General features: G+C 54.2%; 1 protein-coding gene across 2 annotated transcripts in view; it reads left to right on the top strand.

Moving 5' to 3' along the window:
• Positions 1 to 26,338, top strand: part of mRpL11 (mitochondrial ribosomal protein L11) — a 117,988-nt gene that overhangs the window by 53,161 nt on the left and 38,489 nt on the right. For both annotated transcript variants that reach the window (XM_045736246.2, XM_069308981.1), the window contains exon 3: positions 13,526 to 13,715. In XM_045736246.2, coding sequence (XP_045592202.1) covers positions 13,526 to 13,715 — 190 coding nt within the window. The remainder of the gene's footprint in view (positions 1 to 13,525; positions 13,716 to 26,338) is intronic.

Genomic DNA, 26,338 nt, shown 5'->3' with positions numbered 1-26,338 from the left:
CTTTGGTTTCGTTCCGGAGGTTTCTTCCTCTTGGGCCCCCTTTGTGGGTTCAGGGGGGCTTTGTTTCCTCATGTGACCCGGTTCTGCCTTCTGGAGTTCCGGGGTCTTCCTGGCTAGCAGACTGATCTTTTTGGGTCTTGGCACATGTTGTGGTCGTGCTGGGACTTTGAGGTTTTGTTGTCGAAGTGGGCTTTTGATGCAGTTTTGTGCCTTCTTTGCCTGGCCGGCGTGGTCTCTCTGCCCACTGGTCGGCGGCTTGTACTTTTCTTTTAAAGTGTATGTGTGTGTGTGTGTACGCTGTGTGTGTGTGCACATGTGTATGCACACGTGTGTAACATACCTTGTGTGTATGTGTATATGTATGTATATGTATGTGTATATGTGTATGTGTACTTTTTCTTTCGGAAGGGGCTCTGTTCCCTTCTCTGTTGACGGGGCGCTGGGGGAGCAGCATGCTCTGTTGACTCTCCCATGGTCCCGCTGTTGGTGGGCGCTTTTGGTTGTCTTCCGGCCTCTGGTGGCGTCGGTGGACGGCTTCTTCCCCTTTGGGGGGGGTTCAGAGCTGGCGGGGTGGGCTTCTTCCCCTGCGCTATGTCATGTCATCTTAGTGGGTGCGTTGGACGTGGTCGATCCACACCATCCTTCTGGGGTTCCCGTCTGCTCTTTGCAGTCGTGGGCCTTTCGCATCTGCGGTTCTTCTGGACTTCTTTAGTCTGCACCCTGGATTCTATGCCCTCCTCGGAGGACTGTTGTCTCCTGTCCAGCTTCTGTTGGGGCCGGGTTCCTGGATGGTGGCCCTGGACCTCCAGGTCAATTCTTGGCACTTTCTTCTCCAGTTTTCCAGGACTGGCACAGTTGGTGGTGGGGCTTCAGGCTTGCTGCTTTTGTTGCCTTCCCTATTTTGTAATTGGCACTTGGTGTATTTTTGCATCTTTACCGGATCTTAGTGCCCTGTCTGAGTCTGCTTGAGATTCGGTATCTGGCCTACCTCGACGACTGGCTGGTGTGGGCTCCCACTCAGTCCGCTTGTCTGCTCGCCAGGGGTGTGGTTCTTTCCAGATCGCCGGGTTTGGTTTCCTGGTGATCTGGAGGTCATTCCATCTGTTTCCATCCTGGGTTCGGACCTGGGCCTTGTTTAGGGCTATTGGGCCACTTCTTGTCTTTTCCTCCAGAAGTGTTACTGCCGCTGTGGTCCCGCCTTCGGCTGTTCATGAGGGGGTCCCGGGTTGCTCAGCGGTTGCTTGAGGAGTTGTGCTGGAGTCTGAACTTCGACGTGCTGGTCTGCCCGCGGGGTCTGGTTTGGCTTCGGAGTCTGTTTGGTTCCTTCGGAGACTCTCCTTCTGCCTCTTGCAATCGTTAGGTTTGTTCCTCTGGGGATCTTGTGTTGGTGCTGAGTCACCAGCTTCCTCTTTGGGGTTTTCAGGGTACCGTGCCTTGGCACCTCCCCGAGCCTTATCTCGATGTTTTCACGGACGTGTCATGTCTCGGCTGTGGCTTTGTAACCAGTGCTCACCAGATTGGCCGGGGATGGTGGAGTCTGTCCGTCCGTCGGGCTCACAGCACGGTTCGGGTGTTTGTGGCTGTCTGGTTTGCGCTTCGGAGGGTTTGGGTCACTCGGTGCTCTACCATTCAGCTCCATTCGGACTGTTCTCTGGCGGTTCTTGCCGGAACCACAGGGTTTCTCTTAGGTGTGGACCTTTGGGGTTGGTTCCTTAGAGTGGCTCGTTTGCTAGATTCTTGGGGTTTGGCTAACCGTGAGGTTCATGTCCGGGATGTGTCCTGCGTCTTGGTGGACAGCTGTCTCGGTTCATTCCTCTGTTCGCGGATTGGCCAGTCATCGCCGACTCATTTTGTTGGCTCTGTCGGACGTATGGACTCCTGGTCATGGACATCTTCAAGTCGGCGGGGTCTAGGCGTCGCCCATTTTATGTGGCGCCCTTATCCACCTGCGAGACGTTCACGGTGGATGCTTTGCGGCAGGACTGGTCGAAGTGGGGGTACCTGTTCCTCTTCTCCCGGTTCAGCTGTTGCTTCGGGTTTTGGCTCGGTTGCAGCCCATTCCCATGAGAGCAGTCCTTATGGTTCCATGGTGGCCAGCCCGGCCTTCTTTTTCAGACGCTGCTTGATAGGTGTCTGAATCCGGGGTGTTTTCCCGCGCTCCGCCTGTTTCGGCAGGTTAGATCGGTCCTGTACGTGACTGGTTTGGCCTTCTCCTCAGCTCTTCACGTCTGGTGTTTTGACGCAGGTATCACCATCTCTGTGGTGTTCAGGTGGCTTTGTTGACGGTGTCCCACCTGCGAGCTTCGTCTTGGTGACAGCATGACGTTCCTGGTGTTTCTATGCACTTTTTTTTTGCACTTCGTAGGTTGTCTTGTCCTTTCTTGGGTTTTCAGGACTACAGTTATTTGATGTTTTTACTGTCGCCTCGTTTTGTGCGGTGCTGGCGGAGCCACTCCGGCTTGCGTTCGAGGTGGACGTTACATCTGCCCCGTTTCGTACGCTTTCTCATGTTTTGTTTCACCTCTGGCCTGCTCATGCGTCGCCTGAGCTGTCCTGGTCCTTGATCAGGGTGCCTTCTTATCTTCTCCTCAGTTTGTGGTAGCCCCTTCAGTTCAGGTTTCTGCTCTTTGGTGGCCGGTCGTCGGCCGACCGGCTCAGGGAGCCAGTCGGCCGAGCGGACAGCACGCGGGACTTGTGATCCTGTGGTCCCGGGTTCGATCCCGGGCGCCGGCGAGAAACAATGGGCAAAGTTTCTTTCACCCTATGCCCCTGTTACCTAGCAGTAAAATAGGTACCTGGATGTTAGTCAGCTGTCACGGGCTGCTTCCTGGGGGTGGAGGCCTGGTCGAGGACCGGGCCGCGGGGACACTAAAGCCCCGAAATCATCTCACGATAACCTCAAGATTGGTATTGGTGGTAGATTTGTACGTGTGCAGCCTTTCTCCGTCCTGGCGACGGTCGAGATGGCTGCTTTCCGGAGGGGTTCTTGGGTTATTGATGCTTAATTGGTTTGGCCGGGGGTGCGTCCTGTGTTGTCCGGTTGTGCTTTTTGCTGTTACCTGCATACCGTGTCTGGGGATGCGCTGTGGTTGATCCGGTTCCCCTCGTTCCCTGTTTTCAGGGCTCGGGTCTCCCAGGTCGTTCGCAGGGTTTTTCAGTCTTCCAGCCTGCGGTCTGTCTTTGCGCCTGTGCTGTTCAGACGTTTGCAGCTTTTGCTGCTGTGTTGGTGACGCCTAGGGCTCATTTCGGGAGCAGGGATTTGAGGGTCGCACAGGTTCTTGGCCGCCCATTCTTTATGCGCGTCTGCTCCTGTGCGTTCTTGTTGCCTTGGGTCGCAGGTTGCAACCTGTTGTCTCGGCTTCGCGTTGCAGAGTTTGTGGCGGCCGCCTCCTGGGTTAGCCCTTTCTTTTCCTTCTCTTTGGGTATGAAGCTCCGGGGAGCCGTAGGGGGCTCCCCACAGAAAACCAGCGTTGAATGTAATGAAACGCCATTTTCTGGGTGAGCCCCGGAGGCTCCCTGGCAACCCTCCCTCCCACCAGTTGGCGTTTTTTTCACGTTGGTTGAAGCTTAGCTTCCGGACTGAAGCTTGGCAGCCGGCGCGGTAGGTCCGGGGCTCTCCCCCTCCCCCTCTCGGGGCGGGGAGGGCTGCGCGGACGATCAGCGCGACAGTAAAGTGTGATGTTTGTTTGTTTGCTTGTTTCCTTGGGATTGTAGGGAGTTTCTACCTCTCTGTTCAGTTTTTTGTTTTAGTTTTTTACCATGTGGGGTTTGTTTTGTTATGCCTACCTTTCTGAGTGCCTAACCCTGGTCGATGGCAGATAAGGAAAACCCCAACCACAAAGGGGTTTTCCAGGGTCATTGCTCCCTGAAACCTCTCTGAAGGGGCCAGGTTCTGGCGTTGGTCCCTGGTAGGTCTGAACTCCTTAGCTAATGTCCCGGTCTAATATAACATACTTTAGCCCGATATGCTCCAGGGAGCCTCCGGGCTCACCCAGAAACTGGCGTTTCATTACATTCAACGCTGGTTTTTGCATCTATAAGATTTGATATCATATCATTCAAAGATCAGAATTCATTTATCAAAGCATTTATCATATCATTCAAAAGTCAGAATGATACGACCTTTGTAGGTCATATTATTCTGATTGCTCCTTTGTGGCCAGTTTAGCTCTGGTTTCATGCCCTTTCCATAATCCCCATCCTTTGCCATTTTTATCTCTGCCACTGTCAGATGATTGCTGGACAAACCTGGATGATTAGAATCCACCTACTAATCTCCACATCTAGAGTTTCTGGGAGTGCTCCCTCGGTGGGTCACTACCCAAGTAGCTCATCGTATCATATCAGGCCCTTGGGATTTACTAAAAGCCTACCGAAGACCAAAACCTAACCACCCCTCCCTTCACAGGTGCTGAGAATAGGGAATATTTTATCATCCTAACTACCAAATTTGTCATAAGAAGGATAGAGTGATATACCCTAACAACAGCAAGGTAAATCTGAACAAATCTGAGCAAAGACACACACATGCCATAGTTACGTCACTCACCCACCAGTTCCATTTTCCATACAGTGGTTACTCAACCAGGTGTGTGGGTACTTGCCCATTCCTTGCATAGTTCATTCCCTGGGCATGGTTTGACTCCAGGCTGTGTACTGGTTTCTCCAATTCCTCTTTGCCTTTGCATGTTCTCTCAAGTGTGAGGTTCATTGATTCTTTGCTAGCTCCTGGTTTGCCAGTTTCAGGCCTTTCGAGGCTGGGCTCATGGCACTTCCTACCCCGGTTCTAGGCCTGTTTGCTGCTACCTTGGCACTAGATTATGGTTTTGTGTTTGACTTGACAGAACCCTCTTTGCCTTCGCAGGTTCTGTCAAGTGTAGGCTCTGTTGGCTCATCACTAGCTTCTGGTTAAGACTCATTCAGTTGGCTCTGCCGGATGTACGGGCCCCTGGAAGTGGACCTCATTGCACTGGTGTGGTTGAGGCGTCTCCTGTTGCATGTGGCGCCCTTTTCCAACTGTGAGGCCGTTGGGGTCAATGCCTTGTGGCAGGACTGGTTGAGGTGGGGGTTACCCGTACCTCTTCCCCCCAGTTCAGCAGTTGCTCCAGGTCCAAACTTGCTTGGAGACATACGAAGGGAGAGTAGTCCTCTTGGCTACTTGGTTTCAGGCACTGCTTGCTCGGTGTCCAAACCCGAGGATCTTCCTGCGGCTCCATCTTTTTCAGCAGTTCAGACCAGTCCATTACGGTGCTGGTTCGATTTTCTCCTCGAGTCTTTGCATCTGGTCTTTTTGACTCGAGTCTATCACCACTTGTATGGTGAGCAGGTGGCTTCGTTCATGGTGTCCCAACTGCGTGCTTCGTCTCGGCGGCAGTATGAAATTTTCTGGCAGTCCTTCCGTTATTTCTTATCCCTTCGTAGGTTTACTTCTGTCTCTGATAGGATTGTCTTGTCCTTCATTTCGTGGTTGTTCCAAGACCGTCATCTTATGCCGAATACTACTGTCTCGTATCGTGCAGCGCTGGCGGAACCGCTGCTGCTTGCGTTCGGCGTTGATGTTACTTCAGCATTGTTCCTCAAGCTGTTGCGTGCGTCATTTTACATCTGGCTTGCTCATGCACCGCCTGAGCCATCCTGGTCACTGGACCGGTTGCTCTTCTTTTCTCTCTTCTCCTCGATTTGTGGTGGCCTCTTCAGTTCAGGACTGTTTTTCCAAGGCTCTTTTTCCTGTTGACATTGGCCTCTGGCTGTCATCAGGTCGGGTGAACTTCATGCGCTCCTCTGGCATTGGGGTTTCTGCTCTTTTGGTCCTGATGTTAGGTTTGTTGATTTGCAGCCGTCTCCTTTTCTGGCAAAGAATGAGACTGCTGTTTTCTGGAGGGGTCCTTGGGTTGTTGATGGTTGGTCAGACCAAGGGTGCATCATGTGTTGTGTCCGGTTGCGGCTCTCCACCGTTACCTGTACGCCATGGCCTCAGTGGCTGGGGACGTGCTTTGGGTTGCCCTGGTTTTCATTCTTACCTGTTCTAGGGTTCGGATCTCCCAGGTTGTCCACAGGGTTATTCAGTCCAGCCATCCTGAGGACTATCCTCATGCCCACGATGTTCGTAAGTTTGGTGTGCTGGCTGTCGTCTTTGATAGCATGTCTTGGGCTGACATTTGGGCATGGGATTTTTGGAGGTCGAACAAGGTCCTGGCCGCTCACTTCCTTGTCAATGTTCCTGGGCCTAGTTGGGCCTGTGTCGCATTGGGTTGGCTGTTGCAGGCAGTTGTCTCGACTTTGCATTGAGGCGCGAGGGCCAACCACTTCCCGGGTAAGTCCCTCTTGCTTTGTCTTTTGGTACATAGCTCTGGGGAACTGAAGGCTTCCCCCGCCCCCTCCCCCAGAAAACCATCGTTGAATGTAATGAAACGTGCCTGTTAATGGGTGAGACCTAAAGGCTTCCTGGCATCCCTCCCTCCCTCCGGTTGGTGGTTTTTGACATCCAGCCGCAGAACTGCAGAATGGATAGCCGGAGTGGGGGTCTGGGGCTCCCCCTTCTCCCTCCTAGAGAGGGGGGGTTGCGTAGACAGCAGTGCGGTGACGTGGTGACGTCATGTTAGTTTGCTCGTTTTCATTTGGTCTACTAGTTCAGCTTTCGGTAGCAATATTGTAACCAGAATGGGGGTTTATTTTGGGGCGCTTACCTTTCCGGGTGCCTGATCCGGTCGATGACAGACATAGTAGCATTCCAACCATAAGGGTTTCTATAGGCTATTGCTCCTCGTGCCTCTCTGAGGGGGCCATGTTCCGGCTCGTGGTCCCCAGTAAGCCTAGAACTTCATGCTCATTGACTGATGCCATGGTCTAATACATTCATATCAGCCCAGTTAGCACCGGGAAGCCTCTGGGTCTCATCCACACTCACTCAACGTTTCATTACATTCAACGCCATTTTTTTTTTTAGGGGGAGCCACTTGTGGCTCCTTGAAGCTAAAATGCTGATATTGTGCCAAATTACTAGGACGACATTTGGACAGTAGTGGAAGTTATGGCTACAATGCAACGTTTTGCTCTTTTTTCTGGGGGGAGCCCCGTCGGCTCCCCGGAGCTATCCCAGGCTGATATGCTAATGTCAGACTTTGGCATCGGTCATGTGTATGGAGTTCTTAGGCCTACCGGGGACCACGGCCAGAACCGGGCCCCCTCAGAGAGGCAAGGGGAGCAATGGCCTATAGAAGCCCCCGTGTAGTTGGAAGCATTCTATGTCTGCCATCGACCAGAACAGGCACCCAGAAAGGTAAGCGCCCCAAAACAAACCCCTATTCTGGTTAAAATTGCTACCAAAAACCGAACTAGTGGATAGAACTCCCCCAACCGAAAACAAGCAAACTAGTGTGACGTCACACACTGCTGCGCCACTGTCTGCGCAGCTCCCCCCTCCCTGGGAGGGGGAAGGGGGAGCCCCAGACCCCCCGCGCCGGCTACCCACACCTCAGTTCTTGAGGCTGATGCTATAGGCGATGGTCGTGTGCTCTGGCTCCGGTGTCGCTACTGCACTGTGCTTTGCGTGTGGTGTTAGTTTTGTGGGTGCGAGAGCCAGGAGTTATCTTCAGTACTCGGGCTGCATGCGCCTAGGGCTGCCTTCCCTAGGTGCCCTGTAAGTACTGCCCTTGGGGCTTGGGGCCACCTTCCACAGGCTCCTCGGGGTCTGCCTCTGCTGGTCCGTTTTACCTTTCGGTTTTTCGGCCGCCTGTTGGGCTCTTGGGTGTTCTGTTCTCCCTTGTTACCGGCAGGTAAGAGGCAGTTTGCACTGGTAGGGGCGCAGGGTGCTGCTCAGCTTGTATTTCCCGACATCGCGGCCGGCTCTGTTCCTTGGGGTTCGCTGTCCTCTTGCGGGGTTTTGTTTTTCTTTTTGTTTTTGCCTGGTGGGGGGTTCTGTCATTTTATTCAGTTTGTTTTTGCCCTTCCACTGTTCTCCTCGGTGGCGCCCCCTGCTAGGTCCCCATGAGTGTACACGTCCCTGGGGTTCAGCTTTAGAAGTTTGCTTGGTAGTTTTGGGCGCCGGTTTGCAGCACCCTGCCTGGGACTACCTGAGCGCGACTCCTCTTAAAGTAAACGCTCAGGACCCTGGGATTCCCCTAGGGGGCGCGTGGGTACGATGGATGTGACCCCGGAGTCCCCACTCGCTGTGTGCGAGTTTGAGGGTTGCTCGGTCCCCTTGTCTCAGGGTGACCCTCATTGTTTTTGCCTCTGCCACGCTGCCTGTTGGGTCGGTGATACTTTCGACCCTGAGTCCTGTGAGTGTTGCTGCTTGCTTGTGACTCAATTTACCCAATCCTCTGATGATTCTATTCGGGTACAGGCGGCGCGTGCGTTGCAGTCTAGGTTTCGTCTGTTGCAACGCGCTCGGTTGGTTGCTTCCCCGGATGCCCCGGGGCTGCCCCGGATGCCCCGGGGCTGCCCCGCTTTGCTTTTCGAGACCCGGACTTGGGGGTGGGGGTCGCTTTGATCCTGGTTCAGTCCGCACCTCCTCGTCCTTCCCCTTCTGTTCGTTCTGGTCCCCCGCCCCTGCTTCCGGCCCCGAAGCGTCTGAGGGTTTCGGGGTCGGAGCAGGGGTTACTTGATCTCGAGACTCGGGCAGCTTCGGGGGTTGCCCCTTCCGGGGGGGCGGCAGAGGCATTCGAGTCTTGTCTCCCGGCCGAAGCTTCAGGGTCTGACCAGTGGGCCCCCCTTCCTCCAGCTTTTCCGGCTGCTCCGTCCTTGTCTTGTGGGGTCGGGGCTTGGGGAGAGGACTCGACCTCGGGTCCTGTGGTGACGGACCTCGAGGCTGGGGAGGGGCTGACTTGGGGGCCTTGGGCCCCGCTGGACCCCGCCTGGGTTTTTCTTCCCACTGAGCGGGGCTTATTGTTACAAGGAGTGGGGTTTTCTTTCCCCCCCTCTGCGTACGAGTTGGATTTGGTATCGGCCCCTCCCCGGGTACGGTTCCGTGTTCCCCCGGGTACGTCGGTTCCGTCCTTCCGGAGGTTTTCGGCTTATCGCATCCAACCTGGTGTGGTGCGAGCGGCCTTTGCAGCTTACCTCCTGCGTGACCCGGATTATGCCTCGGAAATGGATCCGTCCACGTTCAGGTTTGGGACTTCGTTCCCTTTCTGGCTCCGTTACGAGGTTCCGGAGTCGTCCTGGCTAGCAGACTGCCCCTTGTTTGGTCTGGATTCCTGGCATTCCTTCTGTCGTTCCCGCACGCTGGAGTGGCGGGAAGCTTCCACGGTGCTTCAGGTTTTCCTGGGGGGTGAGCTTGAGTACCTGAATGAGTGCTTGTTTGCCCCTGCCCTTCCCCGCGATGTGGGCGTTATTCAGCTCCATGTGCAGGTTCCCTCCCTTTCGGCGGCGCTCGTGGCGGAGGACTTGCGCGCTCGGGGCCTTTTGTGTTCGGCCTTGCGGTTCTTTTCCCTCCTGGAGCTGTCTTCGGATTGGCTCGTGGAGGATGTGGGGACGCTTGGGTCCGTCCCGGGGTCCGGCACCTTGTCCTCGGCTGCGCGTTCGTCGGCTGCCTTGTTGAAGCTGTTCACGCCGATTTTGCGGGATGCGGTTTCCCTGTTCTATGCTTCCCGTCTCGCGTGTCGGCAGGCGGTGCTGGGTTCCTCCGTGGAATCTGCTTGGGCTCTGGCTCTTAGGCGTTCTTCACCTTTTTGTCCTCTCCTGTTTGGGGAGTCGGCCGTGGCGCAGTTTATTCAGGCTGCATCGGCGGCTTGTCGTCCGATGTCGGACTTGTTGGTTTTCCGGGGGTCCCGGGGTGGGTCTTCCCGGAAAGGTCGTGCCAGGACTCGGGGTTCCTCTCGTCGTGGTAGGCCTCTGGTGTCAGGTTTGGGGTTGGCTCCTCCTGCGGACCCTCCCTCGTCTGGTCGGCGCGGTGTTCGCGCTGTGCGGGGTTATGGGTCTCGTAAGGGTCGCCGGCCTTTTCGCGGTTTGCCCCTTTGACGGGGCGATGGGGGGCGGCTTTCGCTGTTCGCTCGCGCCTGGTCCCACGATTCGTGGGCCTTTCGGGTCGTGTCTCGCGGCCTGCGGTGGCGTTGGGTGGCCCCTCCCCCCTTTGGGGGGTCGGGGCTGGCAGGGCAGGCTTCTTCCTCTGCGCTCTGTCGAGTCGTCTTGGAGTGGGTACGCTTGGGCGTCGTCGAAACGACGTCGTCCCTCAGATGGGTTTCCCGTCTGTTTCCGGTTCCGAAACGGGACTGCGCGGACCTGCGGTTCATTCTGGACTTGTCCCGTCTGAACCCCTGGGTTCATTGCCCCTCCTTTCGGATGACTACGCTGTCTCAGGTTCGGCTCCTCTTGGAGCCGGGAGCTTGGATGGTGTCCCTGGACCTCCGGGACGCTTATTGGCATGTCCCGATTCATCCGCGGTTCAGGGACTGGCTCGGTTTTGTAGTGGGGCGTCTGAGTTACCGCTTTCGTTGTCTCCCGTTCGGGTTGAACCTGGCACCTCGCGTGTTCACACGCCTTACACGGGTTGTGGTGGCTCGTTTGCATCTCCTAGGTGTTCGGGTGTTGGCCTACCTCGACGACTGGCTGGTTTGGGCTCCCAGCCAGTCAGCTTGCTTGCTAGCCAGGGATTTGGTTCTTTCCCAGCTCGCCGGGTTCGGGTTCTTGGTGAACTGGAGGAAGTCCCATCTGTCCCTCTCAGGTTCGGACTTGGCTGGGTCTCGTGTGGGACTCTCGAACCGCCTCCTTGTCTCTCCCTCCGGAGTCTCTCCTGCGGCTGCGGTCCCGCCTTCGTCTGTTTCTGGAGGGCCCTCGGGTCACCCGGCGGTTGCTCGAGGGGCTGTGCGGGAGCCTGAACTTCGCGATGGTGGTCTACCCGCCGGGTCGGGTTTGGCTTCGACGGCTGTTCTGGTTCCTTCGGGGTTCCCCCTTCTGCCTCTCTCGCGATCGCAGAGTTCGACCCCCGGGGGACTTGCGTCGGTTGCTGCGTCACCGGCTTCCTCTTCGGGTTTTTCTAGGTTCAGTGCCTTGGCGCCTACCCGAGCCCTCGCTTGATGTGTACACGGATGCGTCGTCTCTCGGCTGGGGTTTTGTGACCAGTGCTCACCAGGCCGGCCAGGGGCGTTGGGATCCGTCCTTCCGTCGAGCTCACAGTACGGTGCGGGAGTTCGCGGCAGTGTGGTTTGCTCTGGGGAGGATTCGGGTGGCCCGCGGATCGACGATTCGGCTCCATTCGGACTGCTCTCCGGTGGTTCATTGCCTGAACCGCGGGGGTTCGATGCGGTCCTTGTCTCTTTGGGGTTGGTCGCTTCGGGTGACTCGTCTGCTGAGTTCTCGGGGTTTGGCTCTCCTGGCGGTTCACGTACGGGGCGTGTCCAACGTCTTGGCCGACGCCCTGTCTCGCTTCGTTCCCCTCTCCACGGAGTGGACGGTCGACGACGAGTCCTTCCGTTGGCTTTGCCAGACGTTCGGGCGCCCCGAGGTGAACCTCTTCGCGTCGGCGTGGTCGCGGCGTCTTCCCGTTTATGCGGCGCCCTTCCCCGATTGCGAGGCCGTCGGGGTCGATGCCTTTCGGCTCGACTGGTCGAGGTGGGGGTTCCTGTACCTCTTTCCCCCGGTTCGGCTGTTGCTCCAGGTCCTGACTCGCTTAGAGACTTACCGGGGGAGAGTTGTCCTTCTGGCCCCTTGGTGGCCGGCCCAGCCTTGGTTTCAGGCGCTGGTTGCTCGGTGTCCGAACCCGAGGGTTTTCCCGCGGCTCCGCCTCTTTCAGCAGATCGGGCCGGTACGTCACGTAGCTGGTTCGATCTTCTCCTCGAGTCTTCGCGTATGGTTTTTTTGACTCGAGTCTATCATCATCTCTATGGTGATCAGGTGGCCTCCTTGTTGGTGTCCCACCTGAGGGCTTCTTCTCGGCGGCAGTATGAAGTTTCCTGGCGGTCCTTCCGTTTCTTTTTGCGTCTTCGTCGTGTTAGCTCCTTGTCTGTTCGGGTGGTCTTGTCCTTCCTCTCGTGGTTGTTTCAGGACCGTCATCTTATGCCTAACACTGTCGCTTCGTATCGTGCGGCGCTGGCGGAGCCGCTTCAGCTTGCTTTCGGTATCTATGTTACGTCTGCGCCGTTTCGCAAGCTGGCTCGTGCATTGTTTCACCTCCGGCCTGCTCATGCGTCGCCTGAGCCGTCCTGGTCTTTGGACAGAGTGCTCGCTTTCCTTTCATCTCCTCGTTTCGTTGTGGCCCCTTCGGTCCAGGATTGTTTTTCCAAGGCATTTTTCTTGTTGGCTTTGGCCTCTGGGGGTCGGGTAGGGGAGCTTCATGCTCTCCTCCGGCGCAGGGGTTTCTGCTCTTTTGGTCGTGGTGATAGTTTTGTTCGTTTGCAGCCGTCTCCTTCTTTTCTGGCGAAGAATGAGACTGCTGCGTTCCGGAGGGGTCCATGGGTGGTTGATTCTTGGTTGGTCAGGCCGGGGGTGCATCATGTTTTGTGTCCGGTTGCGGCGCTTCGCCGTTATTTGCGCGCCACGGCTTCTGTGTCCGGGGACGCGCTGTGGGTTGATCCGGTTTCCCTTCTTCCCTGTTCGCGGGTTCGGGTCTCTCAGGTCGTCCGCAGGGTTATTAGGTCCAGCCAGCCTGCGGTCTATCCCCGTGCCCATGACGTTCGTAAGTTCGCGGCTCTTGCTGCCGTCTTTGGGAATATGTCTTGGTCTGATATTCGGGCGCGGGGATTTTGGCGGTCGAACAGGGTCCTGGCTGCTCGTTACCTTGTGAATGTCCCTGGGCCTCGTCGGGCCTGTGTTGCTTTGGGTCGGCGGTTGCAGCCAGTTGTCTCGGCTTCGAGTTGAGGGGTGAGCGACGACCGCCTCCCGGGTAAGTCCCTCTTTTTCTGTCTGTGTGTAGTTAGCTCCGGGGAGCCGACGGGGCTCCCCCCAGAAAACCAGCGTTGAATGTACTGAAACGCCATTTTCTGGGTGAGTCCCGGAGGCTCCCCGGCATCCCTCCCTCCCTCTGGTCGGCGGTTTTTCGCGTTTTTGACATCCAGCCTCAAGAACTGAGGTGTGGGTAGCCGGCGCGGGGGGTCTGGGGCTCCCCCTTCCCCTTCCCGGGGAGGGGGGAGCTGCGCAGACAGCGGCGCGGCAGTGTGTGACGTCACACTAGTTTGCTTGTTTTCGGTTGGGGAGTTCTATCCACTAGTTCGGTTTTAGGTAGCAATTTTAACCAGAATAGGGGTTTGTTTTGGGGCGCTTACCTTTCTGGGTGCCTGTTCCGGTCGATGGCAGACATAGAATGCTTCCAACTACACGGGGGCTTCTATAGGCCATTGCTCCCCTTGCCTCTCTGAGGGGGCCCGGTTCTGGCCGTGGTCCCCGGTAGGCCTAAGAACTCCATACACATGACTGATGCCAAAGTCTGACATTAGCATATCAGCCTGGGATAGCTCCGGGGAGCCTCCGGGACTCACCCAGAAAATGGCGTTTCATTACATTCAACGCTGGTTTTTTATAAATTATTGATTATTATAGTGCTCAAGCTGTTTCCTGTGAATATAATATCACTTTTTTTTCCCCCCCTCAGCGTGGTCTGAACATTGCAGCCTTTTGTAAAGAATTTAATTCTCGTACAGCCCACTACATTGAAGGTGTTCCTTTGCCATGCAGAATTAAAGTGCGACCTGACAGATCCTTTGAATTAGTTATTCACAACCCTCCTGTGACATACTTCGTTAAACAAGCTGCAGGAATTCAGAGAGGTGCAATGCGTCCTGGTAAGCACATTTATTTATTCCTTTCTTACAAACTGTATTTTAACTTTTAAGTTGTTCGGCATTGCTCTCTCTTATTGATTTATAGGTATCCTCCTTTAGGGATACCTTATTTTTTTCTGGAGGTGATGAATGATGATTTCCTGTTGTTGCAAGCCACACTGAAATAGCTCCACACATGTCACATCAGCCTTAGGAATCCTTAATAGTCTACACAGAGTTTTTGTGTAGACTATGTTTGTGTTTACCCTTCTGCACCACCAGGATTAGTTCTGAGGTGAGTAGACAATGTGCATAAAGAAGCTTGGAAAGAGCACCTTAGATGTTGTATACAAAGCGAGAAACTGCAAGATTAGCAAGTGTGTAGCTTTGAAAAAAATTAGATTGGAAATCATGGAGGAATGTGTTTCATTCACTGCTATCAGAGAAATATCCTTACTGAAAGAACTTCAGCATTCCAACATTGTTTTATTGTAGGACATGTTCATTACAGAGTGAACATTTCCTTGCATTTAAGCTCCTTAATATGGATTATATGTATGTAGACTCCTTTAAGTTTGAGCTGGTGAGAAGCTCTCTCTTCTCATTTGGTTTGTGGTGGCCCCTTCGGTGCAGGATTATTTTTCCAAGACTTTTTTTTTTCCTGTTGGCATTGGCCTCTGGGGGTGTCGGGTAAGGGTGCTTCATGCTCTTCTCTGGCGTAGAGGTTTCTGCTCTTTTTGATCCTGGTGGTAGGTTTGTTCGTTTGCAGCATTCTCCTTCTTTTCTGGTGAAGAATGAGACTGCTGCTTTCCTGAGGGGTCCTTGGGTTGTTGATGCTTTGTTGGTTAGGCTGGGGGGTGCATCATGTGTTGTGTCCAGGTGCAGCTCTCCGCCGTTTCTGCCCGCCACGACCTCGATGGCCAGGGACACACTTTGGGTTGACCCGATTTCCCTTCTTCCCTGTTCCAGGTTTTGGGTCTCCCAGGTCATCCGCAGGGTTATTTGATCCAGCCAGTCTGCGGTCTATCCTTATGCCCATGATGATCGTAAGTTTGCTGTGCTGGCTGCCATCTTCGGTAACATGTCTTGGGCTGACATTCGGGCACAGGGTTTTTGGAGGTTGAACTGGGTCCTGGCCGCTCGCTACCTTGTCAATGTTCATGGATCTTGTCGGGCTTGTGTAGCATTGGGTCGGTGGTTGTAGCCAGTTGTCTTGACTTCGCATTGAAGAGTGAGGGTCGACTTCCTCCCGGGTATGTCCTTCTTTTCTGGGGGGAGCCCCATCGGCTCCCCAGAGCTTTACCAGGCTGATATGCTAATGTCAGACTTTTGCATCAGTCATGTGTATGGAATTCTAGGGCCTACCCGGGACCACGGCCAGAACCTGGCCCCCTCAGAGAGGCAAGGGGAGCAACGGCCTATAGAAACCCCCGTGTGGTTGGAAGCATTCTATGTCTGCCATCGACCGGGTCAAGCATCCAGAAAGGTAAGCATTCCAAAACAAACCCCTATTCTGGTTAAAATTGCTACCGATTTATTCCTCCAAGGAGTGCCGGACCAACCGGGCTGTGGTGGGTATGTGGCCCTGCGGGCCGCTCCAAGCAACTGCCTAGTGGACCAAACTCTCACAAGTCAAGCCTGGCCTCGGGCCGGGCTTGGGGAGTAGAACTCCCAGAACCCCATCAACCAGGTATCAACCTAAAGCCGAACTAGTGGATAGAACTCCCCAACAGAAAACAAGTAAACTAGTATGACGTCACACGTCACCGCACCGCTGTCTGAGCAGCTCCCCCCTCCCCGGGAGGGGGAAGGGGGAGCCCCAGACCTCCCACGCCGGCTATCCACCCATCAGTTCTTCGGCTGATGCTATAGGCACCGGTTATGTGCTCCGGCTCCAGTAGTTGTTTCAACACTGTACCTAGAGTGTGGTGTCTGTCTTCTAGGTGGTGCGTGAGCCGGGAATGTGTCTCCAGTACTTGGGCTGCATGCGCCTAGGGTTCCCTTCCCTAGGTGCCCTGTAAGTACTGCCCTTGGGGCTTGGGGCCACCTTCCACAAGTTCCTTGGGTCCTGCCCCCTGCTAGGCCGTTTACTGCTTGGTTTTCGGCTGCTCGTTGTGTGCTCGGGTGTTCTGTCTCCCTTGTTCGCCTTAGAGTAAGGGGCAGTTTTGCACTGGTGGGGCGCAGGGTACTGTGCAGCTTGTCTTTACCAATCATGGCGGCTGGCTCTGTTCCACTTGGGTACGCTGTCCTCTTGCGGGGTTTTCTTTTTCTTTTTGTTTATCTACCTGGTGGGGGGATCTGCCTTCATTCTTGTCCCTTGTGTCCCTTGTGTTCTGAGTATTTTCTGGTGGTACCCCTCTGCTAGGTCCCCGTGAGTGTACACGTCCTGGGGGTTCAGCTCTTAGAAAGTTGTTTGGTAGCTTTGGGCGCCCGTTAGCAGTACTGTGACGGTGTTCCCCCCCTTATATTTCTCCCACGCCTGCTGTAAGAGTCATGTCCACTTTACCCGAGCGTTCTCTACATCGCAGGCAACAGTTTGATATATGTGGGAGAATGTAGTGTTCTCGATGTGCCGAGAAATTGATAAAAGAAGAGTATTTTGGCCTGTGGTTTAGGCCCTTTAGGAAGCCAATATGGCGCTGGCTACTCTGTTTTGCCGCCAAAACTGTGTGACGTCAGTGACACCAGATTGGTCACCGACAGCGATGTGGCACAGGGAGCCAATGAAAACCTCCCATGGCGAATATGACGTCACGAAGGAAGGGGGGTCCGGTCAGAGCGCCACGGCGGCGCCATCAGTCTAAGACAGCACGTCAAGGAGGTCGGACGTGCGCTGGGGGGTCCTGTCAGTTGGACAGTTTACCCTGTCTCCGGAGGACTTACGCATCACCCGTGGTCTGCCATCACCTGTAGGGTCTTCCTTCGTTCATGTGTTGGACCAGAGAAGAAATTGACAGAATATTGAGCAACAAGTGCTCCATGGACAGGTGTTGTGCAAGAGTGGAGTCTAGGCAGCGACGTATGCGACGGCTGATAGCTCCACAGTGATGACGTAGTGGCTGGGCCAATCCTCCGGAGGGAATCAGTCTGACACGACACGTCAAGGTGGTTGGACGTGCGAAGATTGGTCCTGTCAGTTTGACAGTTGTTTCCCGCTCCCGTGGATTTTACGCGTCACCCGAAGTCTGCAAATACTCTGTGAGGTCTTCCTTCGTTCATGTGTTGGACCAGAGAGGGAATCGACGGGATATTGAGCAACAAGTGCTCCAGGACAGGTACTGTGCAAGAAGAAGTGAAGTCTTTGCAGTGACGTATGCGACGTCTGAGGCAGTTCACCCGTTTGTGACGGCGTAGTGGCTGGACCGAGCCACCGGGAAGCAGTGGAAGAAGAAAACTATTCGGGAATCCGAACGACTGCAGCCGAGACGTAGGCAGGCAGCCGTAGCTGGGAGGAGAAGTTGACGGCCGGGAGACCGACTCCAACCCTACAAAAAGTCGAGGAGGAGCACGGACCTGCAGTGAAAAGGCATGGAGACGACGCGCTTATGGTGGGACGTTGATTGAGTTCCTGGAGGACACGACAGGGTGTGTGTGGGGGCGTTCCCTACACGAGGCAGGAGCCTGGACCAGGAGCTACATCTCAACTCTCACCGGAGGATAGGTGGAAGTAGGTGATTCTAGTTTCCCTCCCAATTCCCCTTTAGTCAGCTATTTTATTTAGCCAGAGGCACCAGTGTGCAGAGTGGGACTATATAGAGTATTCACGAAATTTATTACTATTATTGGTGTGTGCAGGCACCCGGAGTAATTGATGAATTTACTGTGTTGATAATGTCTTTCATGAGACTTTAATATGATCAGTTATTGAGAGAGTATATATATATATGCCAGTATTTGGAGTTAGGCTATGTGCCCAGTAACTATGTTATTACCATTATTGATGTCTATGATTCATCCATATATATATATGGATGAATATATATGGTATATATGGATGAATATATATATATATCCATATATGATATATATGGATATATATCATCCATATATATATATATATATATATATATGTCGTACCTAGTAGCCAGAATGCACTTCTCAGCCTACTATGCAAGACTCGATTTGCCTAATAAGCCAAGTTTTCCTGAATTAATATATTTCCTCTAATTTTTTTCTTATGAAATGATAAAGCTACCCATTTCATTACGTATGAGGTCATTTTTTTTTATTGGAGTTAAAATTAACGTAGATATATGACCGAACCTAACAAACCTTACCTAACCTAACCTAACCTATCTTCATAGGTTAGGTTAGGTTAGGTAGCCGAAAAAGTTAGGTTAGGTTAGGTTAGGTAGGTTAGGTTGTCGAAAAACAATTAATTCATGAAAACTTGGCTTATTAGGCAAATCGGGCCTTGCATAGTAGGCTGAGAAGTGCGTTCTGGCTACTAGGTACGACATATATATATATATATATATATATATATATATATATATATATATGTGTAAGTCTATGCTTGTGTATTGAATAATCATTCATGTGTGTAGTGATTAATTGTGTTATCGCCCACGAAAAGAATTACTGAGAACTCCAGTGATATATACTTGCATACGTTATCATTAAATGAAGGGCAGTGTATAATACCATGATAGTGAATTATTGCGTCCTTTAATATAGAAATGTTTGATTGAGCTCAAGATCAGTGCAGCGAAGTATTTACGTGCTATTGTCGCAAATATTGTGTGTTCGAACTTCTAGTGATCTTTGGGAATTTAAAGAAACAGAGCACGTGACGCCAGGAAAACAAGCAATAAACGTTCACACAGCGAGAAGGACGCCGCCCAGCTGATTTTGACATTGACGTGAGGGGGAGCATTGCCAGCTTGGCGAGTTCATGATTATATGTGGGAACGAGCGACTTCCGCCTGAAACAGCTGTTTGCTTATTGATATAATCTTGTGATGTCTTTGAATGAGTTTTAAGTAAAATACAAAGTACATTGGTGTTTATATCATCCCCTCCATATTTCTTGTGGCTATATAATACCTGAAAGGAAAGAGTGACAGAAATAAATACCTGCCTGATATCAGATCTATTGAGTGTGTCCTTGCCACTGCTACCACAATTCAACAAAACCACTGACGTGTTACTGGACATGGGAAACACCAGTTGGCGACCTTGTGGTTAGTAGTAGAGCCTTGTGTCGGGGCGGGCACACAAGCTGTAGAGAGTACGAGCTGTGTTCCCACTCATTCTCGATCAGAGGCCGGTTGGGATTGACTGGGATACTCTCCTGGCGTACAGTGGCGCCGCGAGGATAGACTGAAGACCCGCAGGGCTACGGTGAGTGACATTGAGTAGACTGTTACTCCCCCCCTCTTATAATGAGGTGAACCCCGACAGTACCCTGCCTGGGATTACCTGAGCGCGAGTCCTCTTATAGTAAACGCTCGGGACCCTGGGAAACCCCTGGGGGTGCGTGGGTCCGATGGATGTGACCCCAGAGTCCCCCCTCGCTTCCAGCGAGTTTGAGGGTTGTTCTCACCCTTTGTCTCTGGGTGACTCTCTGTTTTGCCTCCGTCTGCTGCCTGTGGGGTCGGTGACACCTTCGACCCAGAGTCCTACGAGTTTTGTTGCTCTTTGTGGCTCAGTTACCCAGTTGTCCTGACTAGCGGGTGCGGGCAGCAGGGGCGTTGCACTTTGAGCCTTGGTGGTGGCAACGCTCTCATGGTTTACTCCCCGGGAACCCCAGGGCTGCCCCGTTTTGGTTCGTGTTGGGACTTGGGGGTGTTGGTTGCTTCGGTTCCATCCACGCCCCCTTGTCTTTTCCCTGGATCCCCCTCCCTGCCTGCATCTGGTTCCTTACCATCTGTAGGATCGGGGCGGGGTTTGATGGTGTTGAGACTCGGGCAGTCTCGCGGGAATTCCCCTTCCGGGGTAGTGACGGGGACATTGAGCCTGTTCCTCCAGCCGTGTTGTAAGAGTCTGCCAGTGGGCTCCCTTCCTTAGTGTTTTCGCGGCTGCCCCGGTTTTCTGGTTCGGCCGGGGCTTGGGGGGGATGGCTCGGCCCCGGGGCCTGTCGTGTCGGTTCCCGGGGCTGGGGAGGGGCTGACTTGGGGGGCCTTGGGCCCCGTAGGACCCCGTGGGGTTTTTTTCTCCCCCTCTAGGCGGGGCTTGTGGTTACGCGGAGTGGGGTTTTTCCTCCCCACTCGCCGTACGTGCTGTTGGGCATCGGCCCCTCCCCGGGCTCGGTTCCTTGGCCTTTTGAGTCGGTTCGTTCCGTCCTGTGGGTGGATGCATTCCCCCCCCCCCCATTTTTGGGACGTTGTCTTAAGTCATGTTTCCCCGTTCTTGGAGTTCTACGTGACTTCTGGTCTCGGGTGCGCCTTTGTGTGCCTTCGGGAGCTAGTGTTGGCTTCTGTGTTCTCGAGGGTTCGGGAAGGTTTTCGCTACTTCCTGCATTATTGGAACGTCTGTCGGCTCCTCGTCCGAGTCACTGTTTTGGGCTACTTGTAGCCAGGTTGGGCTACTTGTGGCCCTGTTGGGCTACTTGTGGGCCGGTTGGGCTACTTGTGGGCCGGTTGGGCTACTTGTGGGCCGGTTGAGCTACTTGTAGCCCTCTTGGGCTACTTGTAGCCCTCTTGGGCTACTTGTAGCCCTCTTGGGCTACTTGTGGCCCTGTTGGGTACATTTTTGGGCTCTGTCTTCGCTTCGTTGGCCGGTTTTGTTGTTCCTGCTTCCTCTTTTGGCTATTTTTCTAGTGAGGTAGTCCTGGTTGGCGCCTTCCCGCAGAGCAGGTTGTGCAGTTCGGCCAGCGTGTCATGCGCATGCGCCGTGGAATTTGTTTTGGTCTGGGCGGTGTGTTTCAGTGCTGGTGTTTTGGGCCCTTTTTTCTCAGGTGCTTCGCCTCTCGCTCTTCTCCCTTGCTGCGGTATGTGCCCCTTCGCTCTGGGGGTGTCGTGGTTTCCAGCTGTGGGGAGGACACAGAGGTTTTCCCTGTGTCATGGAAACACATGGGCTGCCTCCTTCGCCTCTACCCTGCTCTCCTGTGGGTCCGGCTCTGGCGTCTTCACCTGGCGGTGCTCCCAGGATCTTCTGGGCACGGTTGAGTCGTGTCACATTCGTGCCTCCGTTCGACAGGTGAGTTTCTGCAGTCTGGCGTCTTTTGGCCGGGCGCTGGATGCAGTGTTGTTTATATACCTGTCTTTATTTAGGTATATTTTTGTATGACTGAGACCGTTCGCACACCAGTGACTGTCCCTTTTTCAACCCTTCCAGTCCCACTCCTGTGCATGTCCAACCCATGCTAGTCATTCAGGGGACCCACCTTTTTTTGTGTTGAGGTGTGTGGGTTGTGGTGCTGGTTATGTACTCACCTGGTAGGGCTCTCCTGGTTGTGCTTGCAGATTTTGGTCTCTGGCTCTTGGGTCCCGCCTATCTGGAAGAACTTGCGGGATAGTACCAGTGGAGTGCAGTGGTGCTATAGGCACAATCGGGGAACACTGTATAACCATCAGAGGTCTGCGGTTGTTACACAACCTACTTGCGAGCATGCGCCATATTGCCGGTACATCCGTGGACTTCCAGGGCACACTAGCCTGTTTTCGACTCGAAGTTGCGGCCCACCCTGGTTGTGAGGGGTATGTGGGCCTGCGGGCCGCTCCAAGCAGCTGCCTGGTGGGCCACCCTCTGGCCGGTCTAGCCTAGCCTCGGGCCGGGCTTGAGGTGCAAATGAGCTTCCAGTACCCCCATCCAGCAGGTATCGAGCGGGGTTCTCCGCCATCAGTCACCTGGTGTGCAGGTTTCTGGGCCTGCAGGGTTCTGTCGTGTCTCCGTTGGCCCTGTCTGGGGTCTGCCTGCTCCGTTCTCTGCTTTTGCAGAAGAGTTGCTATTTAAATGTTGCATGTTGCCTGTTGCTGCTGCTGCACGTGTGCATTGGTATCGTGTTTCGCAGTGGCGTGTCCTTGTTTCTGTGTCCGGTTGTGGTGTGGCACTTTGCGGCTGTTTTGTGCCTAGGGTTTGCGTATTGGGGTTTGCTTGTTGTTTTTCGTGGTCTTCGGGTCCCTGGCTTGGCTCTCTCATGTGCGTGGGGTTTTTCTGTCCCTGCCTGCTTGTCCACCCCTGGTTGTTTTCCTGTTTTTTTTTTTTTGTGCTTCAGCTCTTTCATCCTGCCTCTCCCCAGTCGTTTTCCTGGCATCTCCTTTGGTCGGTTTCCACCACTTCATTTCCTTGTGCGTTCCCTTGTTTCCTCCTCTGCTGCAGGGTTGTTCGGCGTGTGTTCCTTGGCGGCTTGGGTGTTTTTTCGGCCTGTGTCCTGTGGTGTGCTTCTTTGTCTCGGTCTGTTGCAGTTGCTCACACCCCTTGGTTCGGGTACTGCTCTGGCAGCAACCCTTCCGCCTTCTTTGGTTTCCTAGCTAGCCCTGCCGGTTGGTTTTTCGGGGTCTTGCGATGTCTCGCATCGGACCCGTCGTTTTTTAACTCCTGGCGGGCTTGCTTGCTTTGGGGAGTTTTCTGTTTGGCAGACGTTCCATCTCCTTGTGCCGCTTGGGTTTCGGTGGTCGCGCCCGAGATCTTCTCGCGGCTCCGCCTTTTCCTGGGCTCGGAGGGGGCCTTGTCGGGGCTGCTTACGTTCTGCCTCGCGGTCATGGATTCGTGGTAGGTGGCCCACCTGCGTACTTCTCTTGGCGGCAGTATGGGGTATTTTGGCGGTCCTTCCTTTTCCTGTCCCTTCTTAGGTGGCTACTCTAGTTAGCGTCAGCTTGGTTTTCTGGTGGGGGTTGGGGCCGTCGTCTTGCCGCATACTGTCGCCTCTTTCGTGCTGCGCTGGCGGAGCCGCTTCGGTTTGCTTTCAGTCTTGGTGTTGCCTGTGCACCGTTAGTAAGCTGTCGTGCATTGTTTCATCTCCGGCTGTTCGTGCGCTGCTTGCACCGTCCTGGTCTCGGGTCAGCGTGCTGTGTCTTCTCCTTGGTTGGTAGGGCCCCTTCGGTTCCGGTTTGTTTTTTCGTCGGCTCTTTTTCCTTTTGGCATTTGCCTCTGGGGGTCGGGTCGCTGAGTTTTCTTGCTCCTTCGGTTTTAGCGTTTTGGTTGTTCGGTGGCAGCAGTCTCCATCTTTTCTGGCGCGGGGTGGGGCTGCTGCGTTCTGGAGGGGTCCATGTTTTGTTGGTGCTTGGTTGGTCGAGCCGGGGGGTGTGTCGTGTTTTTGTGTTCAGTGGTGGCCCTCCGCTGTTGTTTGTGTGCCATGGCATCTGTGTCCGAAGCGCGTTTTGCGTTGATCCGGTTCTGTTCTTCCCGGTTCGCAGCTGATGGTGTCCCGGGTTGTCAGCCGTGTTCTTGCGGCTCAGCTGCCTGTGTTCTTCCCTCATGCCCGTGGCGTTCGTGGCTTCGCTGCTCTCGCTGCCGTCTGAGCGACGTGTTCTTGCGGTCATTCGGGCGTGGATCTTTGGTGTTCATACGGGGGCCTTGCTGCTCGTTCTCGTGTTGTTCCTGGGACTTTTAGGGGCTGTGGCACCTTGGGTTGGCGTTTTGCTGCCGGTTGTCTCGCTTCCGTGGGGGGTGCGTGGTGTCCGCCTCCCGGTTCCGTCCCTTTGACCTTCCTCTGTGGGTAGTTAGCTTCGGGGAGCCGATGGGGCTCCCCCACAGAAAACCAGCGTTAAATGTAATGAAACGCCATTTTCTGGGTGAGACCCGGAGGCTCCCCAGCAACCCTCCCTCCCTCCGGTCGGCTGTTTTTGCGTGTTTTGACATCCAGCCGCAGAACTGATGGGTGGATAGCCGGCGTGGGAGGTCTGGGACTCCCCCTTCCCCCTCCCGGGGAGGGGGGAGCTGCGCAGAGAGCGGCGCGGTGACGTGTGACGTCATACCAGTTTGCTTGTTTTCTGTTGGGGAGTTCTATCCACTAGTTCGGCTTTAGGTAGCAATTTTAACCAGAATAAGAGTTTGTTTTGGAATGCTTACCTTTCTGGATGCTTGACCCAGTCGATGGCAGACATAGAATGCTTCCAACCACACAGTGGTTTCTATAGGTCATTGCTCCCCTTGCCTCTCTGAGGGGGCCAGGTTCTGGCCATGGTCCCCGGTAGGCCCTAGAACTCCATACACATGACTGATGCCAAAGTCTGACATTAGCATATCAACCTGGTAAAGCTCCGGGGAGCCTCCAGGTCTCACCCAGAAAATGGTGTTTCATTACATTCGACGCTTTTTTTTTTTTTTTTTGGGGGGGGGGGGGTTAAGTAGCTCTGGAGAGCCGAAGGCGACCGGAGGCATCCCTCCCTCCCCTCTGGTCGGCGGTTTTTATATCAAGCCTCAGAACTACAGGGTGGATAGCCGGTGCAGAGATTGGGGCTTCCCCTTTCCCCTCCCAGGTAGGCGGAGTTGAACAGACAGCAGTGTGGCAATGTAGTGACGTCATGCTCGTTTGCTCGTTTTCATTTGGGGAGTTCTGTCCACTAGTTCGGCTTTCTGTAGCAATATTTTAACCAGAATAGGTGTTTGTTTTGGGGCGCTTACCTTTCTGGGTCACAGTCACAGTCGATGGCAGACATAGAATGCTTCCAACCACATGGGGGTTTCTATAGCCCATTGCTCCACGCGCCTCTCTGAGGGAGGCCAGGTTATGACTCGTGTTCCTTGGTAGGCCTAGAACTCCATGTGCTTTGACTGATGCCAGAGTCTAACACATTCGTATCAGCCCGGTTAGCTCCTGTGAGCCTCTGGGTCTCACCCAGAAACTATCGGTTCATTACATTCAACTCTGGTTTTTGTTCCCTTCCCCTATAAGAATTCTGCTTATCCAGATGTCTGGCTTATCCAGTGAGATCCTTCACATATACTCTGGATAAGTGAGCTTACAGTATGAGCATCCTATGGCCGGTTCATTCCCTGCTGGTTGGTGCCATGGTTGCGCATTGCGAAAAGCTCTAGCTTTTCTTGGTTCATGCCAGCCTTTTTCTTTGGGGTAGCCCCATCGACTCCCCCTAGCTATCCAGGCTGATATTGCTAATATTAAACTTTGGCATCAGTCAGTGTGAATGGAGTTCTTAGGCCTTCCAAGGACCACAAGCCAGAACCTGGTCCCTCTCAGAGAGGCACGAGGCAGAGAGGCTTTGTGTGCGGGGATGTTCTGGCATCCTTGTTCGCCTTAGGGTAAGAGGCAGTTTGCACTGGTGGGGGCGCAGGGTACTGATACCTGCTTGATGGGGTTCTGGGAGTTCTTCTAGGCCCCAAGTCTGGCCCGTGGCCAGGCTTGACTTGTGAGAGTTTGGTCCACTAGGCTTTTGCTTGTAGCAGCCGGCAGGCCCATATATCCACCACAGACCGGTTGGTCCGGCACTCCTTGGAGAAAATGATCTAGTTTTCTCTTGAAAATGTTCACACTGTACTGCACAGCTAGTTTTCACCTCTCATAGTGGCCGTCTCTGTTCCACCTGGATACCCTGTTCTCTTGTGGGGTTTTATTTTCTTTTTGTTTTCCTGCCTGGTGAGGGATTCTGCCTTTGGTTGTTGCCCTCGGTGTATATAACATACAGACACGGAAGCCCCGAGGCTGCCCCGTTTTGGATATAGAGACCCGGACTAGGGGGTGTTGGTCGCTTCGTCCTTGTTTCAGTCCGCACCCCCTTGTCCTTCCCCTTGCTTTGTATGTGAAGGATGGTCTCCACCACCCCCCCCCCCCCCTCCTTCTTCCGGCTCCAAAGCGTCTGAGGGTTTCAGGGTCGGGGCAGGGTTTAGATGGTCTTGAGACTCGGGCGATCTTGGGGGATGCTCTTTCTGGGGTGGCGACGGAGGCATTCGAGTCGTTCCTCCCTGCCGAAGCGTCTGGGTCTGACCAGTGGGCAGCCTTTCTTCCTGCTTGTACGGCTGTGCTGGTCTTTTCTTTTGAGGCTGGGGCTTGGGAAGATGACTCGGTCCCCGGATCCTGATGTGGTGGTTCCCAGGGAGGGGGAGGGGCTGACTTGGGCCTCGATGGATCCCGCCTGGGTTTTTCTACCCTCTGAGCGGGACTTACTGTTACAAGGAGTGGGATTTTCTTCCCATCACCCCCCTTCTTTGTACGAATTGGATTTGGTGCCTGCCCCTCCCCGGGTTTGGTTCTGTGTCTTCGGGTGCTTCGGTCCCGTCTTTCCGGAGGTTTTCAGCTTCCCGCATTAATTGCTCTGCATTAGGGAGCCGGTCGGCCGAGCGGACAGCACGCGGGACTTATGATCCTGTGGTCCTGGGTTCGATCCCAGGCGCTGGCGAGAAACAATGGGCAGAGTTTCTTTCACCCTATGCCCTTGTAACCTAGCAGTAAAATAGGTACCTGGGTGTTAGTCAGCTGTCACTGGCTGCTTCCTGGGGGTGGGGACCTGGTCAAGGACCGGGCCGCGGGGACACTAAAAAAGCCTCGAAATCATCTCAAGATAACCTCAAGATCCCGCCTCATGTGGTGCAGGAGGCCTTTGCGGTTTACATCCTGCGCAACCCGGATTACGCCTCTATTATGGATTCGTCTACGTTCAGGTTTGGGTCTTCGTTTCCCTACTGGATTCATTTTAAGGTTCTGGAGTTGTCCTGGCCGGTGAACTGTCCTGTTTTTGCTTTGGAGGCTTGGCATACTTTCTGTCGTCCCTGCATACTTGAGTGGCGTGAGTCGTTGATGGTGG

This window comes from Procambarus clarkii, chromosome 6, assembly GCF_040958095.1.
Source record: "Procambarus clarkii isolate CNS0578487 chromosome 6, FALCON_Pclarkii_2.0, whole genome shotgun sequence".
NCBI classification, from domain to species: domain Eukaryota; kingdom Metazoa; phylum Arthropoda; class Malacostraca; order Decapoda; family Cambaridae; genus Procambarus; species Procambarus clarkii.
This window is presented reverse-complemented; position numbering and strand designations above follow the sequence as displayed.